The 18,761-nt window shown below is 33.7% G+C and overlaps 1 protein-coding gene across 1 annotated transcript in view; it reads left to right on the top strand.

Annotated features, from left to right (window-relative positions):
- The window catches only part of ERC2 (ELKS/RAB6-interacting/CAST family member 2), a 474,334-nt gene that overhangs the window by 164,787 nt on the left and 290,786 nt on the right, over positions 1 to 18,761 (top strand). The window contains exons 7-9 of the mRNA XM_086755571.1: positions 7,882 to 8,019; positions 16,522 to 16,662; positions 17,222 to 17,362. Coding sequence (XP_086611697.1) covers positions 7,882 to 8,019; positions 16,522 to 16,662; positions 17,222 to 17,362 — 420 coding nt within the window. The remainder of the gene's footprint in view (positions 1 to 7,881; positions 8,020 to 16,521; positions 16,663 to 17,221; positions 17,363 to 18,761) is intronic.

Raw genomic sequence — 18,761 nt, 5'->3', positions numbered from 1 at the left:
TTGCTGCTGCTGCCGATGTTTGTTACTTACTTCTTCATTGTTTTTATACCTCTCCCTTCCTGTCTCCTGTTCTTTTTTCTTAATTTCTTTCCTTGAAAATTCCCATCTCTAGATGTCAGCATCTGTGTAAACTCTTGTTTTTGTTCAGTATTTTCTTTATGTTTTGTTGCTACTACAGCTTTAGTGTTCAGTAGTAAGAGCATAATTTCTTTTTCATCCAACTACTGTTTTCTATATTCTGGTCTTTGCTTGCATATTTGTTATAATTTCCGACTTCCTCTTTGAGGTGTGATGTTATCTTTGCCTCTCATCTTACATGCCCACTTCCTCTCTAATGGTAGTATCTTCAGATATTTTTGTTCCTTATTTAATTGCATAAGGAGTTAGGAATACACACTGTGTAGCTTATTATTTTGAAGGCTGTATGCATTTGATGATCTGTCTCATGTCCTGTTGACACCACTGTAATTTTACACATTTGGCTTCATTAGTTTTTGCTTGTGAGTAAGCAAAAATGAGTTGCCCTCACTTCTGAATTATTCATAATATGTGCAAACATATAATATGCATCTCTATTATATTAATTTGTTTTTCTGTTAAGTTTTTAGCTGTATTCATTTGTACTATGCATTTTAATGCTTTATTTACTACATTAGGGACAGTTTTTGCAGGTTAACAAGGAATTGGAGACAAATATGTGAGTGAATATCTTTCATAAAATCTTGGAAAATCCTGGAATAAAAGTGTTAACAAACACGGAGCAAGCACTCTTTTCTCTAGCTCAGAATTTCAGCGGAATTCACAGTACTCATTTTTGAAGAGAATTTATTCTAGTCGGTGAGTAAGGCAGAGATCAAATTATCATGCAATCTTTCACAACTGTCTTTACACAGAGCCCTGCCTGAAAAAATTAGTTGTACTTAGTATGTCATCCCAAGGCTTGACATTTGTTCTCTATGAAACGGTACACTTGGCTTACTTAACATGTCAGTGCATATTACAAGGGACAGCGTAACTCCATGGGGTATAGTTTCCCTGCGAGTTCTTGGTTGACAGTGTTAATACTGGATAATACTAACATTTTGTAAGCATAGAGAAAGGTATGTCTTAGGTAAGCTATTGGTTTGTGTTGTTTTATTTAAGCTATTTTATACAGAATTGTTTTTAATTGGCATTATATACATTAATACAATAAATAATGCAATAACATTACTGAGCAAGTTGTGATGAAAAATAGAGATGAACTGACTTCACTAGAGAAAAAAATGATGCCACAAATGCTTCAATTTCATTTGTGAAATGATGTAGCATTTTATATTGCAATATTTTTGTGAAGACACCAATTAGAATTTGAAACCATATTTTGCTTAAGCGCTGTATAACCTAATATCCTTCTGGCCCAAAACACTTGCTGCTTTGTTAGAGACAAGCTCACATGTAGGTTAGCAACTTCAAACAAAGCAAAAGGGAAGATGATTCTGTTATATTGGATACAATGGGCACGACCCATTTAAATTATTAAGAGCGAGAGGATTCTTACTAATATACATATAGTGGGCTAAAAAAAGTATTTGATGGTATAAGAATAATGAACAACCATGAAAGTAAGTTTTCAAACCACAGTGTTGATCTGATCAGCTATACGATCCTAATGGCAAAAACTTGATGAGCTTAAAGAAGCAGAAAATGTGTTGTATAGAAATGTAATAAAAAGTTGCAGGGGAAAATGTAAGTGTACCTCAGGAAAAAATATTCTGTTTATATATATATTTTTTTTTCTGATTACTTATTATGGTCTTATGTCTTTTTCTGTTTTTTTTAAGCTTGTCAAGTAGAGTAAAATTCTGAAGGATTATTTTCTTTCCTGCTTGGATTATGTGGGTTGGGAAGGTAGCAATAGGGTAATTACTAGCTCATGCCACTTCTCTATTGCTCTTGTCATCAGATTAATGTGAGTGCTGATGTCTGAAGCAGCATTTGCTTCATTAGCTCCTTTGTGACAATTGCTGTGCAGCTGCACTTTGCCCCTTTGAACTGTAGTCCTGAAGGAAGTTTGAGCTAAAAATGATTCAGATGTATCAATTATCTTTTGTGAAAACCTTACAGACCCATTGATTTGGAGACTACTTGCACAGATAGACACCATATCTGTGGTTGGAAATGTTGGTTTACGTAACCTAAACTGTCATGAAAAAAATATGGAGAGCTTTATAAATACCTTTACTATCTATGATTTAGTAATTCACTGTCATAGGGTAGGATTGAGCTGGTCATGTGCTTTGGGCCATCTCTAATGTTTAAGTCTTATGGAGCAAAATAATGAAAGAATATAAAGTTAAGAGATACTATTGAACCATCAGGTGTGTTGTAATCTGAAGTAAGTACAATGGTGCTGTATTGCTCCAATCTGGAAAATGTAAATTTGGAAGGTAGTAACAGGAAGGCACTCTGGAAATATTTTAAATTGAGTATATATTGTGCAATAGGCAACTGTAGGTAAGAAGCTTTATTCTGTTGAGAAATAATCAAGTGTTTTGGTAGCCATGTGAACTGCTTGTGAAATCCAAGAGTATTTTATCATGTTATGATAAGATTAGCAAGCTTTTTTCCAATTACCTTGATAAAGCCAAAGGTTAGTGCAAATCTTATAATTAAATAAATATTTTTAGTTGCAAGCAGTACAACTCTATTTTGCAGTATTTTAAAGAATTCTGTATGATAGTCTAATTTTTCAATATAACATTTATTTTAATTTTTAGAATCTAAATGCATAAGTGATTTGACTTTTGGAAAAAAAAAAAATCCTAATTAATGCTTCCCTGTCTACCTTACTTCAAAGGAAGAAAACAAAATGAAAGTTAGCAGTACTGAATGATGAAGCACTTCTGTGGCTACTCTCTTTCAAAACAAAAGACAATTCTGCAGTGTCAAACTGTTGAAGCAGAAGTTGTCCTTCAATAAATTCAACTGGAAAATGTATTTATGTTGTATCGTGAATGTTAGTGGAAAGCTGTGGTGACATACCTCCATATTCTGGGGAGAAAATCTCTATCAGGGCCTGTTGTGATAGGAGGAGGGGTGATGGTTTTAAAATAGAGGGAGGTAAATTCAGACTTGATAAAAGGGAAAAAAAAAATATGATGAGGGTGGTAAACACTGGCACAGGGTGCCCAGAGAGGTGGTGGGTGCCCCATCCCTGGAAGCATTCAAGACCAGGTTGGCCGGGGCTCTGAGCAACCTGATCTGGTTGGAGATGTCCCTGCTTCTTTGCAGGGGGGTTGGACTGGATGGCCTTTAACAGTCCCTTCCAACCCAAACTGTTCTGTGATTCTGTAGCTTCCTCCTGTTGCCACAGGCTGAAACTTCAAATAGCTCCTGTAAACTCTGTTAATTTTAAAATACTTTGATATTATATTTAATAACTATACATCATTTGGTAAAAAAATTCTGGCTAAAAATCTATAGCTCTTTCAAAAAAAATGTACCTCTGCATATTGAGCTTTCAGATAGTAATATTTTTACAGTCATCGTAGGGAAAAATTATTCTTTTTTTTCCTGAGTATTTTATTACAAATTAAGCATGCACACACATGCACATTTAAACAGAGGTGTTAGGACATCTGTAGATCCATCTATTTTACTGAGTTGCTACTAAAGCTGGTTTCATGTTCTGGAATATCCTGAGATGTTTCTGAAAATGACCATATGAGACAGAACATTTATCATGAGTCTTACTAATAAAAAGTTGTGTGTAAGTAGACATTTAGAGTATTAACATTTGAACCATCTCTATTTTTTTTCTGTTTCAATTAGTAGTTTTTTTTTTTTTTTATTATGCATATCTATGAGGCAGCAGCTAAAATCTGAGAATGAATACTAAGGTTTAAAGTAGTCATAGTTAATGCTCATGTTGGCTGGATGTTGTTGTTTATTAAATCTGTTTTTCTCATAATTCCATTAACTGTTTACAGTAGAATCTAACAGTATGTAGGAAATTGTTCAATAGAATTTATTTTCTTAAAATAAAAAGTTTTTTTTAGTAAAACTAAAAATTGTGTGTACAAAAGTTCTGTTTCCTCCCCTATGTTTCAATTTTAAATTGGAATTAAACTGATCTTCTTGTATTGATCACTGCAACTGACGTGACCTGTGTTTTACTGTGAAACAAAACTCGGAGTTCAGCCTAGAGGAATTTAGAATAGAGCAAAATTAATTTTAGGATTAAAAAGTCCAGTTGTTGTCTGAATTATTTAAAACTCAAATTCAGAGCAGAGAGGAAAACTTATGGAGCAAAGTTTAAGTATATGGCTTTAGAGTTTCACTAGCTAGGCCTAGGAAGTCTTGGATAATTCTCTCTTACCCTGTGTAAACTCTCTTATGCTTTCATCCATATCTCTAAAGGCAAATTATTATAGCATGGAACATTTTCTTTGGTTGTAAAATTTACTTGCAAATCCGATACTACAGTACCTTAATTTTGATAATGAAAGTAATTTTCTTTTAAGAACTTAGGTTACTGTAGAATTTTAAAGCCTATCTGTGGGTGAGATTTAATTTAATCCCTTGAGTATTTAAGAAGCATTCCTGAGACTGTCGCCAAAAAGTGACAAGATTAGCACTTGCAGTTTATTGACAGGATGCCTCATAGGAAAGACATTTATCTGTAAGGGTATTTAAAAAAAAAAAAAAAAGGCTGTCTTAAGCTCTGGAAATATACACACTTTCTGAACTATAGAGAGAATGGAGCGGTTTCTTTTCATACAGCTCATGGCAGAGGGACGTAGCAGTTCACAAAGGTAAGAATTACATGTTGACAAAACTACACAGTAACTAATTTCCTATCAGAAAAAAAAAAAAAATTCTTGAGGATTAAGAAAGTCTTAACAGTCTCTGTCATAAATTGACTTCAGGCATGCTCAAAAGTAAATAATTATTCATCAATAAAATTGTATCCTTACATATACGCCTGTACCCAAATATATGGTGGAGTATGACAGAGGTTACCAAAGGATTTGTTGTTGTTTTTTCTTTAAAAAACCCAGGAAGAACTAAATCATATCTTGTGTTCCAAGATTTTAGCGTGTGACATTGCGCAAATCTCTTTGTGTCCTGTAATCTTTTTGAGAGAAGTCTTGGTGATTAAGTGGTCATAAAATCTTGTCTGCATTAGCAGATCTTTACTAATCCTGTGCCCATCCTAACAAACAAACAAATACTCTGTGGTACTGACTCTACTTTCACATAACCCAGTGTGGTCCTGTTCCCATCAAAGTATTTCCTTCAGATTCATATAGCACAAATAGAAGAATAATCAGATCCTTTCCTCTTATTTTATCTACAGAGTATGCATTGAATGACTTATTTTAAAGCAGTTGTGATTCAACGGGGATGTTTTTAATTTGCTGCCTGTTCTCTTTACCTCTGAGGAAAGAATTTTGTAAATGCTGAATAATTTTAGAACATGTTTTCTTGGTTAAGGGTTGGATCATATTTTAAATTAGTTTTAAGAGGAAGGAAATCGTGTAAATACTGTGGAATTCAGATAAGCACTGTGCATAGGAAATAAGTACTTTAATTTAGGGTGCCTAGAATTGGTAGGTCAAGCTGATGATAATAAAGGACCAGATCTTAACTTTGTTTCAAAGGACACGTAATCAATATGCACTCTCCTGTTTTATTTCCTTTTCACTTAAGAATTTATTTTGGTGAAGCTGAAATATGCAATTGCTTAACTATTCCACAGGGTGTCATGAGGTAGTTGTTGGAATCATTAATACTTGGACGAAAGTAAAGGAAGAAATATAGTGTGCAGTCCTCTGAATGCCAGTTAGTGTAATTTTAGATGTGACTAGTGCACATGCCATAAAATAAAAAGTTCTTAACTCATTAACACAGGTATCTTATTTCTGTGTCTGTACACATGAAGAAAAATATTACGAGATGTCTTTACAAGAGTGAGCTATTCTATGTCACATCTTCCCAAAACCCATTTCTATAATATACCTTAGTATTTTATAGTTTACAGAGCAAGTGGAATCCTTGGCCCATAGCAGTAATTTGACATATCAAACTATGTATATAAAAAAAAAAGAAAAAAACCCAAAAGAACAACAACAAAAAATGCTTATATTTGTTGTACTCTTATAAAGAATTTCTGATTGGAATGTACTCCTCCAAATTTACTTTTAAATTTTATTTTACTTTCATTTTAATATTTATTTAAGGTCTTTTGAAATTTAAATTTACTTAAACTTTATACAGTGCACACGGTGGTACTATGGATTTTATGATTTGTTAATCATAGATATACATGATGTCAAACCTTACGTTCAGGCTTTTTTTCCTGCACATGTATAATGTAGGAGTAGGAGAATTTTTACCAAAGTATGCCCCAAATTAAAGTATATTTTATTATGGTGATACATTTTTGCATGTGAAGACCAAATTTTTGTTGACATCACTGTTGACTTCTGCAGAGCTGCACATGCATTGAATTCAGCTTCAGGTTGTAAAAGAATCTTTAAATACAGTTTAACAGTAATTATGAAGAATCCTGTTCCTGTTAAAATCTGAATTGCTTCAGGTGGAAATGACATTGGCCATGAGAAAAATTACATTGCTTTATGAAATGAACAGTAAAACTTAATTCATTTCAGTAGCAACAGAATGTGATCCAAAGTGTAAAATCACTGATGAAACTAAGGATTTGAGTCTTTGTTGACAGTAATAATTTGTCTATTTTAGCAGCTAGTTAAGCTAGTTTTGAACAAATAATACCTTATGGATTCAGGCATATTTTGTTGCACGATATAAGTGACATAGTAAAATAATAGACTAGTTAATTTTCTTGTTACTGTTTATTTGCGCTAAGTGTTGTGGAACAAAGTTTGGTTTTATGCCAATGGCATAATAGTGAGTGACGCTGAGAGTGTAGGATGAGGGGAGGTTGGTTCTTCTGACAGACAATTAATGAAATTTTACACCTCTGACTTATCACGTCCTCTTTGCTTTATGGCCAGAAGGTCACAGTGCATTGTGGCCGTATGAAGTGATTGCCTTGACAGTCAGAAGCTGAGTGCTTTTCTTCAGATTTGCTTCCAAAATCCACGTGGTCCTGTAGACATTTTTTTGTGCAAAACCCTTCTGACTTAACCACTATAAATCATGACCTGTTTAACAAACTGGTGTGTTTATAGGTACCTTAGCAGTATGCTTAAATATTCACTAGAAAAAGAACTAGACCCGTTTAAAGCAGTGTTAATACCCAAAATAGAGTGACATACCTTAAATCTTCATGGAGATGAAGAAAGGGAGTGGAAATGGTGGCCTTGAGGAGTTTGCTTTTTTTTATTTCTGGATTTGGCTTTTTGAAAGATAAAAACACTGATGTCTGTCCAGGTGAGTTTCCTTTACAGCAGGGCATCATGGAAGAAGAGGTTTTTAGATAGGCACACGATCATCTTTCTTCTTCCACAGTTTAAGGCTCACTGAACTTGCTTTGCCTCTGCCTTTTTGTCCTTTTTATTGCAACTAGAATAATCTAAAAGGGTAATTCCACACATACTTTGAATTACTGAGATAATGCAGTACCTTAAACTAAAGTGATGAATATCAGAAAATATTTAAATATTAAAACACCTGACTGCATCAGGATTTTTCCTATAAATTATTAGAAGATGATACTTTTTAGGGAAGGAAAACAAAATAGAAAGGACAGAAGTTAAAACCTGTTGATATTATACCATGTAAAAACTTGGCAGTATACTGAGGTGCATTTATCATATGTGTGATATGTATACACTCAATTGATCCTAGCACCCAAGTCCCTCTTTGAATGTTAAGATGAAGTTGATGAATATTATCATATGTTTTTATTTTCAGATTGAAAATCTACAGGAGCAACTTAGGGACAAAGACAAACAACTAACTAATCTGAAAGACAGAGTGAAATCATTGCAGACGGACTCTAGTAACACAGACACAGCACTAGCAACCTTAGAAGAAGCTCTATCAGAAAAGGTAATGTTTTTGTATGGAATAGAATTTTTATGTTGTTCTTGTGGGTGAAGTGGGTCCGGAAAATGTCTTTTTAAGTTGGTCTGGTACATGTAACAAAGCCTATGGGCCTTGTCAGGAAAGCAGGTGGCTCTGTTCTGGTAGGATGAGCAAGGGGGGATTCCTGGCTGATTAAATGAAACAGGACTCTGAAGTAAAGAAGGATGTCCTTTTACATGGAGATGGAGTAAATGGCCGAGGACAGGGGAAGATTTTCTCTTAATCAATGGGACGAGTGGTTGTTCCCTGAAAAACTGAAAGACATTGCCCACTGACTTAAAGAAGGTAGAGTTTGGAGTATTTTTTGTGGTTTTGTGATCTTGATTATTCTGTTCTTTTGTCTGTTAAGCAGAGCCTAACTGAAGAGCCAACGGCAAGTGACTATACAAACTGTTACCTTGGCTTGCTGTTAGCATTTTTAGTTTCCTACACTTAATTTATAAGAGCAACTGCGTTTCATAAAAAATGGAGAATCGCTTTTTTTTTTTCTTTAGAAATTATATGCCTTTAATTTGAAAATACTTATCAGAAGGGATAAATCTGGACTGTTTGCATTAGTGGCAACATTCTTACCAATTTCAGTGAGGTTGGAGTTTTTCTTCCAGTTAACTTTGGATACGACATAATCCAAGTGAATTTATATGCCAAAAAAATTAGTACCAGTATCCACTTCTTGCAGCTCACAGATCTTAATGTATATCCCTTAAATGTGCACAGGTGAGCACAACTAAGAGTATTATGTACCGTTCTACAGTGTGTAATCCTATGAAGGTATTTATAACTGTGTACGACTTCAAAATACCACTGTGGTGTTGGCACTGACACTTAAAATGGTAATGTTGGATTTTTTCTTTGTATGTTTAATCACCTCACTAACATTTGCTTGGTCAACAACAGTGAAAAAAAGTTGGCATTGCTGTCACTTCTGTGGCTTCATATGGATAAGCGTACAGAATTTATATGGTAAAGAAAGTTACACACGTTTTTTTAATCTTTCACTGCTAATCTGGACACAGTGCTCGCCAATCTCACAGCATATTATTAAAAAACGGCACAAAGTGCTTTTAAATCCATTTTTCCTCCTTGTAAACTGTCTTTTCTGAATTAGTCTACGCTGTCACTTTCCCAAAATGACCACAGAGGCAGCTGAGAAGTTTAGAAGCCCTTCAATCATCGTGCTACTCTTGTCACTGTAGGAAGCAGAGTGAGCGTCACGCTGCACACCTGCCAGTTCTCCTGTGCGACTAAGCATGAAGTAGATTGTCAAAAGCCAAAGACATCTTGTGTCGCATTTTCTACCTCAGCTGTATCTGCAGCAGTGCAGAGAGAATGCACTTGTGCAGTGCTGCTTAGCTGGGGTATATTGCTATGTTGCAATCTGTCTTCAATTGTAATTTTATTTCTCTGTTGAAAATCTGAACGACAGTTTGCCTGGGTTCATAGTAGAAGCAGCTAGTGTGGAGGTGTTGAATAGATCATGTCTAGTCTAAAAACACAAAAGATTAAGAAGTACTAGGTTAAAACCTAAGCCAAATTAATGAGTGGCAGTTAGTTTATAAGTAATTTTGTACCAGTACCATTCTAAAATCTGTCAAAATAAATGTAAAATTTTTAATAATTTTGATGAAATTTTGTATGTATCTGAAAAAAAAAATCTATTATTGTCAGACATACAAATGGTAAAATTCTACTAAACTCCGGATGCATTATTTTTAATATCATAGTGAAGATTTGTCACAGAGTTTGTTTAAAAATCGTGCTATAGAATTTCTTCATGTATATTTTAAATTGAAATGTGACAAGACTAGAGACCCTGATGATATGTAATTTTTCTGTCAAGCTTTATTTGGTTGCTGTAATAAAGGTTCAAAGTCCAATAAATGATGTTAGTTTTAATGTTTTGGAAAAACTAGCTAAACTTAGATCCTTCTCTGAAATGTACTTTTGCAATTCACGTCTACTTAATTTGGAATTGCATGGATATATAAGAACAGACGCTTATAAAAAGAATTAGTGTGATCAGTCATTTTTCCAAGTGGAATTGATTACAAGTCATGTGGGGTCCCTAAGGTTGAATTCTGTACAAAGTAGTCGCTTTGCTTACGTACAGTCTGCTGAGAATGGCATCTTTCCTGCAGTGTTTGCAGGCTACTCTGAGCCACCTGTATAATGAATACCATGGGATGTTTTTTTTTTTTCCTCTGCCGCAGAGATTTCGGTCTTTTTGCAGCTGGTGAAGGCAATGTTGTCTTTTGTAAGCCAGCGCTTTTGAGAGTGAAGCTGAGTTGTGCTGTGGTTTCTGGTGACTGTTTCAATCACTTGTGGAGAGATTTTTACTTATGAAAGTTAGGTAGCAGTACATAAAGGGAAGATTCTATATATTAGTGATATGCTTATCGTTCTATATTGCTTCAGAAATATTACTTTCTTAATCTGAGGAAAAGATACACAGATTTATGAAATTACAGCCTTTTTCTACGAATGAGCTTTATAACTTTTAATGTGTGAGTAGTCACTGTGTGCTACTTGGAAATAGTTTTACAGTTGAGGAATGATTAATAAGTTAGATAAAAACAAGGAGAAAAGCAACACTGCAGAGTAGGATTAATAGGAGCTTTTGAGAAACCGGGTACTTCATCTTAGAGCGTTAGACGCAGTGAGGAGGAAGTTTCCAAGGTAAAAGCATATCTGTATGATTTTGATTGTTTATTGTACAGAAAAATCATGCACAGTTTCTTCCCCATTGGGTTTCTTGAAGGCCATGCTTTCAAGGATAGGTTTCTCAGTCTTAAGTGTAGTCTCTGGGATGTACTTATACATTGAAAAAGCCTGTATGCAACTTCTAGAAGTTCCCAATGAACTATGATGTCTAGCTTTCTTGTGTTTTCTGGCAGCTAAATACTTTGACAACTGATGTTTACATATTTGTCTCATTCCTATTTGTGTCCAGCTGTCCAATTAGCGTTAGCTGCCCTGGGTAGGTAGCCTTTCTTATCCCAATTCTTAAGACCTACGGCTTCATCAATAATTAACTTTTTCCACTGCAAATTCTGGTAGAAATATGGAATAAATTTTTGTCTAAATGGGACAAAACAAGAACACTTAGTGGTAGTTTCTTATTAACAAGTGCATCAGTATAGGTACTTGTAGCAATTTAAATTTGTAATGCTGTTAAAAATGGATGCTACTTTCATTTAAGAATACTTGATTTCTGTGGAAATACATTGTTGTGGGTTTTCTGTTTGTTTATTTTTCCTTGAAATTATATCAGACCTACTTTGCAGCTATATACTTTTGTTTTATACTCTGAGATTAGCCATAAGTTTTGGCTTTACCTTAATTCTTTGTCAATTAATAGCTTTTGAAATTTTAGTTGAAAAAATAATAAAGAAAATATTCCATTAGCATCATGTGAAGCTCTTTTAAAATAGAAATCAAATTTGTTTATACCAGTATAGTTAACCACAATTCACTGAAACTTAATTTAAAAGCTTTTCTTAGTTTCTATGGGAAGCAAAAATATTAAAATGTGATCAGATGATATGAATGAATTATGAAGTTATTTTTGAAGTCTAAAACTCAAATGTTTGGGCATTTATATTTTTCCTGCATTGTTCTTGAAAATACTCAGATTGATATTTTGGCTCTGAATTAGAAAATATGGCTACTTACTCTTTGTGAAAATTGATTTTTTCAAAGTATCTTTGTTTTTATTTCATATTTAGTGATTAGGTAGCTTGGTAACACTAAATAAGAAATTACTGTAGATGTCATAAAACAGTATCAAAATTTCCTGAAATTGACTCATTTTAATCTTTTAATTTTTCCAGCAGTATTGCTGATACAATTTGTTATCTTGTCAGGAATTAGAGATTAATCAGCACAACTTCAGTCACTTTTGAGTGCATTTTAGAACTCAACTGAAAAAGTTATTAGTTCAGTTCTTTACCCCTAAGTTTGGAGCCTCTCCTAAGCACTGGAAAGTCTGGAAAGACAATAAAAATTACATTGCAATAAATAAAAAATAACTTTACTCCTATTAAAAAAAAAAGAAAATCAGAATATGCAAACCTGCTATCAGCTTCCTCGATGTTTTAACAAGAAACTTTTCATGGAATATCTCAGCTCTTGGACTGGCCCGAAGGAGCTCAAGAGGTTGCTTTCATGAAGCTGATATTTATAAAGTTGGTCCTGCTGTAGCAGCGTACAGCAGATAAGCCATTGAGTATGTCTGATAATAGAACTGTATGCTGTGGCAATTCAGTTCCTGCTTCTGTGATAAAGTGCAAATAGATTAGACCTGTGAGGTCCTAGATTAGTGCATAAGGAAAGCTTGCCAATGCAAATAAGACTGAAACAAGAACACATTGTTGGGATTTCTGCAAGTTAGCTGTTAATCAAGTAAAACATGGTATATTAGGGTCTTTTAACACGTTTTTGACATTTCGCCTTATGCAGCTGACAGATAAATTAGTCATCTTCTGTGACTGAGAAAAAATTAATACTGTTCATTAATAGGATGGACTAGTGTTATATGTAATTTGTTACAGAAGAAAATAATTTAGGTAAATAGATCTTCAAGAAGGGATTGGTATAAAACTAAGTCTGAGTATAATGGGGGTAAATTCTGAATGGTTAATAAACTGTTCCACTTAGTTGAGGCTGGTGTTTTAATATTAATATTCAAGGAATTAAGAATTTATATTATTTGTTACTAGGAATAAACTTGACCTTATTTAGGATCCCATATCATCCTGTTCTTGAATAATCTATATAGCAAAAGTCAGCTAATAGTAAAATAAAAAAAAAACACCAAACAAAACAAAAACCACAAAACCAAAACCCAAACAAATAAAAAACCTAGTACATTTGCTGGTTTGTCATTTGTGTAATACTCAACAATGTTGCTGTTGAGGGACCTTTATTTTGTGTGAATGCATTTTTACCTGAAACCCTTCCAGGTGTGAGTCAAGGGGAAGTTTTGCCATTAGGCTGAAGGAAGCCGGGAGCCGTGTCCACCTGCCCTTCCAGGGGTCTCAGCACATGGACGGCTGACACTGGGAAACAGATTTAATTACAGAGAACGTACTACCTTTAGGTTAGACCGTATCTTTTTTACTGTACACTAAGTGGAACACAGTATGTCACTAATGTGTATTTCTTTCTGAATGAAAGAAGTAGGGATATGAGTTTTGTATTGAGTAGTAAACACTGTTTTCTGTGAGGATTCTTACAGTAACACTAATTATTAATACGCATATTCAGTTAGCTAGATTGTGAAAGGGAGTCCCTTATGTCAGGAGAATGCTAAATGCAAAATTAAAGTAGTACTATGACCTTCAGCCCTTTGGAAAGGTTTTCCTTAGGAAACAGGAAGCAAAAAATAGCTATACCAATATTCTTATTACAAGATCATTCAGTATAGTGCTGACTATTTTCCAATGTCTAAAAGATTAAAAATACATTTATTTACAAACTTGAATATAATTACTTATTTTGTAAAGATCTTTATCTAATTGTTTAAAATATTCTAATAATAGTTAACATTAATTTTACTAATATATATAATTACATTATAGAGTACTCGGTGGGATGCATTTTTTAAAAAATTTGACTATTGGTGAAACAAATTACAGCTGGAAGCCAATAACTGTAAGAAAAAAAAAAACAGAGGAACATAAATGTTTGAAATGGCTCTATAAGGAATATATTTGAAATATGTCGTGCTTTGCACTTAGGCCTAGTTTCGCATCCAATAATAGACTAGTCCTATAGCAAGCATCTGTGAGGATTAATACCCCACACCTGCTTTTGATACTTGATCTTAACACCTCGTATTACATAATAAAATATGTTGCATCATAGCTTACATATGCTATATAATTATAATGCCGAATTAAGTTATTTTTTAAATAAGGAAATATAAAAATAAAGATTTAAATTAAAATTCTAATATGCTTGATTGCACTTACACTGGGGTCTACAATTAGCTTTCTAATACAAGACAAACCACAAACATTAGACAAATCACAAACATTGGAGATATTCCAGATAAGTAAAGATCAATGTGAGAAGCTGAGTTTTCCCATTTCTTGGATTGTCATTTAAATATTTTCAGGAAAATGCATAGCCCATTAAAGTCAAATTGATTTACATGTAGCCAAGTTTTAAATCAGTAATTTAAAGTAATAAAATATTTATTCAGTTAATACAGAAACTACTTATCAGTTTTAAATGTCATACATGCAGATAATATGGTATTTTAATGATAGAAGTGTGTATGAATGCGTGACCTTCAACAGATGCTTAGTGAAAGGCGGATATATAGAAGCTGAAAATACAAGGGGAAACTTAATGGAAAACTTTCTAGTCTTCTGAAAACACTGTGTTCCATTTTTGAGTACGTTGTTCCTTTGCCATGCGGTTTGAAAGGAGTAACAGGCAGAGCCAATGGACAATTGTCAGCGGAGCTGCTGATGTGGTCAGTATCACAAAGGGATGAATTGTGAAAGTGGAGGGAGAGAGACTGACCAGAAGAGAAACAACCAGTGTTTGAGGTACAGAACCTAGAGAATGTCTCTGCCTATTCCACAGAACCAATGAGACTGGAAAAGAACTCTGGAGATTATCTAGTCCAACTCAGCAGCTCAAAGTAGGGTCAACTAGAGCAATTTGCTCAGGATCCTGTCCAGCTGTGTTTTGAATATCTCCAAGGTTGGAGACTACTGGGATAAAAATCACAGCCTTGAGCTTAGGCTCTTTTTTATGCATACAAGTGTTGACAGTTGGCTTTTTGCAAAATATGCCTTGAGATTTAAAAACCACAGAAACAATCTTCAGAAGATCCTCTAGGCCTTGGAGGAACATCGTACCTGGTGTATGGAGAAAATGAATAATAACCAGGATTGTCTGAACTATATATGCCTTTTAAAAGTGCTTTTACTACTTCAGCTAACTTTGGTAATGAACTGTTTTTTTTTTTTTTTTTCTTTCATTATAATGACTAAGTTTATTACAATACAGCATGGCGTGTACTGTTGCTTGCATTGTAATGTTTGTTGAGCTACAATAACCACAGCTTGAGAGTGTATTGATATGGGCAAAGTTAAACTATATATATACGTGTAGTGTATATATATACACCTGTGTGTGTGTATATATATCTCTGTTTCTCCAGGGTGTGTGTTTATATATATATATATATATATATGGCAGTATAAAGAATCATGGATGAACAGAATTAGCATGAAATTTCTGTCTCTTTCTATAAAAAAAATCCATCAGTCTTGTCCAGTTCTATGAAGTTGTATTTTAAGTATTGAATCCCACTCTTAAACTCCTTCTTGGAGAGTTCAAACCTAAGTACAAAAGGACTTGAATAGGATACATACGCATGCTGATGGGTCTACCTGAGCCACGACACTGGTAGTGTAGAACTTCATCAGTCAGGATGCAGTTTTGTCCCATGTAGGTTTAACTTACCTAAATCGTGTTGCTTCCACTAGCCCTCTGACTACCACTTCCAAAATTATACTAGTTAGTTCCCTTGATAATCTGGTTAAATTGACCTATTCCCAATTCTATTGGTTATTATTTTACCCTAAATATTTCTATGTGATTAGTATTTGCATCCTTCAAGTACTGGTAGAATGTGATTTTAAAGAATGTAGTCAAATCTTAACAAAACCATACTACTGCATCTGCTTTTTACATTTCACCCTTTGAATTCATCACTCCATCCTTAACTGGTGATTTTCAGCAGTCATTATAATAGTAACTGGAAGTCAGAAAAATTTTACTGTTTTTTTTTTAAGAAAATAGTTGAGTTTAAATGTGTGCAGGGTTACTGTAGATGGAGAAAAATCTTTGCATATCATATATTCTGTCAGGGTACTTTTTCTGTATCTTGGACAACTTTTTTTTTTGTACTCTCAAATTGTAATCCATGTAAACTGTAAGTTACTGATAGTTAGCAAGTGATTGGTTTCTAATTAGATTTGGAACCTTGAGAACTTGCAACTGGCATAGAGGCTACTAGCGTTAAAAAAGAAAAAAAAAAACAACAAAAAAAACCAAAAGAAACTCAAACAAATTTAAGCTGAGTAAACCAGTCATGGCCTCTTCGTTTTCAACTTTTATTCCAGACTTCAATTGCTTGTGAATACAGGAAATATATTAATGAGATTAATAACTTTCCATATCTATCACAAGACTAAACATATTCATAGCAGTATAGATATTTAATGAAGTTTCTGTATTATGTTACTCATATCAAGTATTTAAAACCTTGATCTGATGCTTTTGCAATTGGGAAATCTTGCATTGGCTTTAATACCATTAGCTCAATCATCCTTTGCATCTGAAGGCTGATTTTTTCTAATTGTCACTTAATGTAAAGAAATTTTATTCTATCTTGTCTTAAAATAATTCCCAACTTTTCCATTTTTCAATTCTTTCCCTTGTTAGGAAAGAATAATAGAGCGCTTGAAGGACCAAAGGGAGCGAGACGACAGAGAAAGACTTGAAGAAATTGAATCTTATAAAAAAGAAAACAAAGACCTGAAGGAGAAAGTTAATGCTTTACAAGCTGAACTGACAGAAAAAGAGGTCAGTCTTTTCAGTAAAATCTATATTCTTCTATCCGTGTCATTATGATGAAAGAAAGTGCATTAAGATTACTCTTGAATCATTTTAAGTGCTGAAGTTCTGCCACTTTAGTGGCAGAATTAGCTTCTGAACTGCTGTTTTCTTAAGTATTCTTCATAGTGTTCACTTTTGTGCATAAAATATTGCTTCAGTTTTTGCCATTACATGTGATTATCTCTATTTTTCCCCTTACATAAGCCTAAAGTAGGCTCAAATATTCCAGCGTTGCTCCTGTTTTCATTTGTCAGTTAGCGCAATAGACTTCAAAGTAATTGTACCTCCAGAATATAGTGTCAACTTGTCTGTATTATGAATGTTTCAGTGTTTCACTGCATGCCAGCTCCTGTGGTTCCAGTCGGTTGTATTCTCAAAACGGTGTCTTTTGCTATCAATGCTTATCTTTGTGTCAGCTCTTTCTGGGGAAGGGGAGGGGAAACAGGATCCACGTGATTACTAGTTTGGCAATAAGCTAGTGTCCTGGTAACTAGGAATTAACTTTTTACTCTTGATCATTTTTCAGTCTAGTTTAATCGATCTCAAAGAACATGCATCTTCATTGGCATCAGCAGGGCTGAAAAGAGACTCCAAACTTAAGTCTTTAGAAATAGCCATAGAACAAAAGAAAGAAGAGTGTAGTAAGTTGGAAGCACAGTTGAAAAAGGTAAGTTCCATCTTTAAACAAACAAGCAACAACAATCAGAAAAACAAAAATTAACATCCCACTCCCTCATTTTGAAAAATTTAGCTTATTTACTCTTCTGGAGTAAATCTAAAATCTACCTATCTTATGCTGTTTGCTGATGCTTGCATCAAATATTGTTAACTTTTTCATAAGAGGATTGCACCAAAGCCAGTAGTGAGCCTCAGAAGTTATTTTGAATACCTGTATGATGGAATTCTGAGAAACTAATACAAATAGATGAACTAGGAGCAGGATATTGGAGAGAAAGTGGAGGGGCAGAAAGAAATTATAAAACCAGCAATTTGTATATATATGTGAGTTTATAGCACTATTAGAAGTAGACTGAAATGTTTGTAGCATGGTAAAAAATTAAAGGCTTGTCCAAGAAATACTGTACTTCCTAGTAAAAAAAAATTCTACTTCCAAAATGGAAACTCTAGGTTTTATTTTGGCATTTTTTGGCTTTGTTGGTGAACATGTGTTTGTGATATTTAAGCAATGTAATGTATAGTTCAGCTAGCAATTCAGTATTTCTATTCAGCAAGTAGTGGAAGCAAGCATTTAAAGGAAAAATACACAAATCTGGTTTTTTTACAGTATGATTTAAATGGATGCATTAAAATAGTTCTTGCTGAAATGATTTGTAAGTTGTTGATGCCTTTTCTACCATATGTTGTTTCTTTGACATTTTTTTGTATCATTTGGTAATGTCTGCTCTCATTGTTTGAACACCAGTCTCATGACATATTTGATGGGTTTAGGCATTATGTTTGCATTCTGCAATTCATGACTAAGTGTATGTCAACCATAAATTTTTTACTATTGATATATAATGTTTGCTTTTCTAGAAAAGAATATTTCTTTATTCTGTGGATGTTGCCACCGCTAGGATATTCTGACACTCTTTTTACCTAGATTGTTTGTTTGTGTTTAAGCATTGTTTCAATAGCCATACCTGTGAAGAAGGTATTGCAAGGATAAAGGATATCAGAGTGTAAACCTTATACTTCTGTTATTTTTTTTTTAATTCAGAATGAATATATGCAATTAGGTGCCTGTGTTACATGTTTAGTTGTGGAAAGGAAGGAAGGGATTCTTTTCCAGTAAACATATACAGAAGCTTTTAATAAGAATACAGCTACTTTAAATGTTTGATGGCTTACAAACGCTACTGAGGTCAGAATTACAATATCCAAAGAAGCTATTTCTCTGGAAGTCCTTTATTTTATTTTCCTTTGTTATAAAATGTGTTTCTTTACTTTACACTTCACTAAAAAATATACTTAATCACAATCTGAAATATTTTATTTTCTACATATAAATACTAGTTTAAAAAACCCTAAAAGCACAGATCACTTAAAAAAAAAAATCAAAATTA

Source organism: Chlamydotis macqueenii, chromosome 10, assembly GCF_036417535.1.
Source record: "Chlamydotis macqueenii isolate bChlMac1 chromosome 10, bChlMac1.mat, whole genome shotgun sequence".
In the NCBI taxonomy this organism is placed as follows: Eukaryota; Metazoa; Chordata; class Aves; order Otidiformes; family Otididae; genus Chlamydotis; species Chlamydotis macqueenii.
The sequence above is the reverse complement of the archived record's forward strand: the minus strand, read 5'-3'. Positions and strand labels throughout refer to the sequence as shown.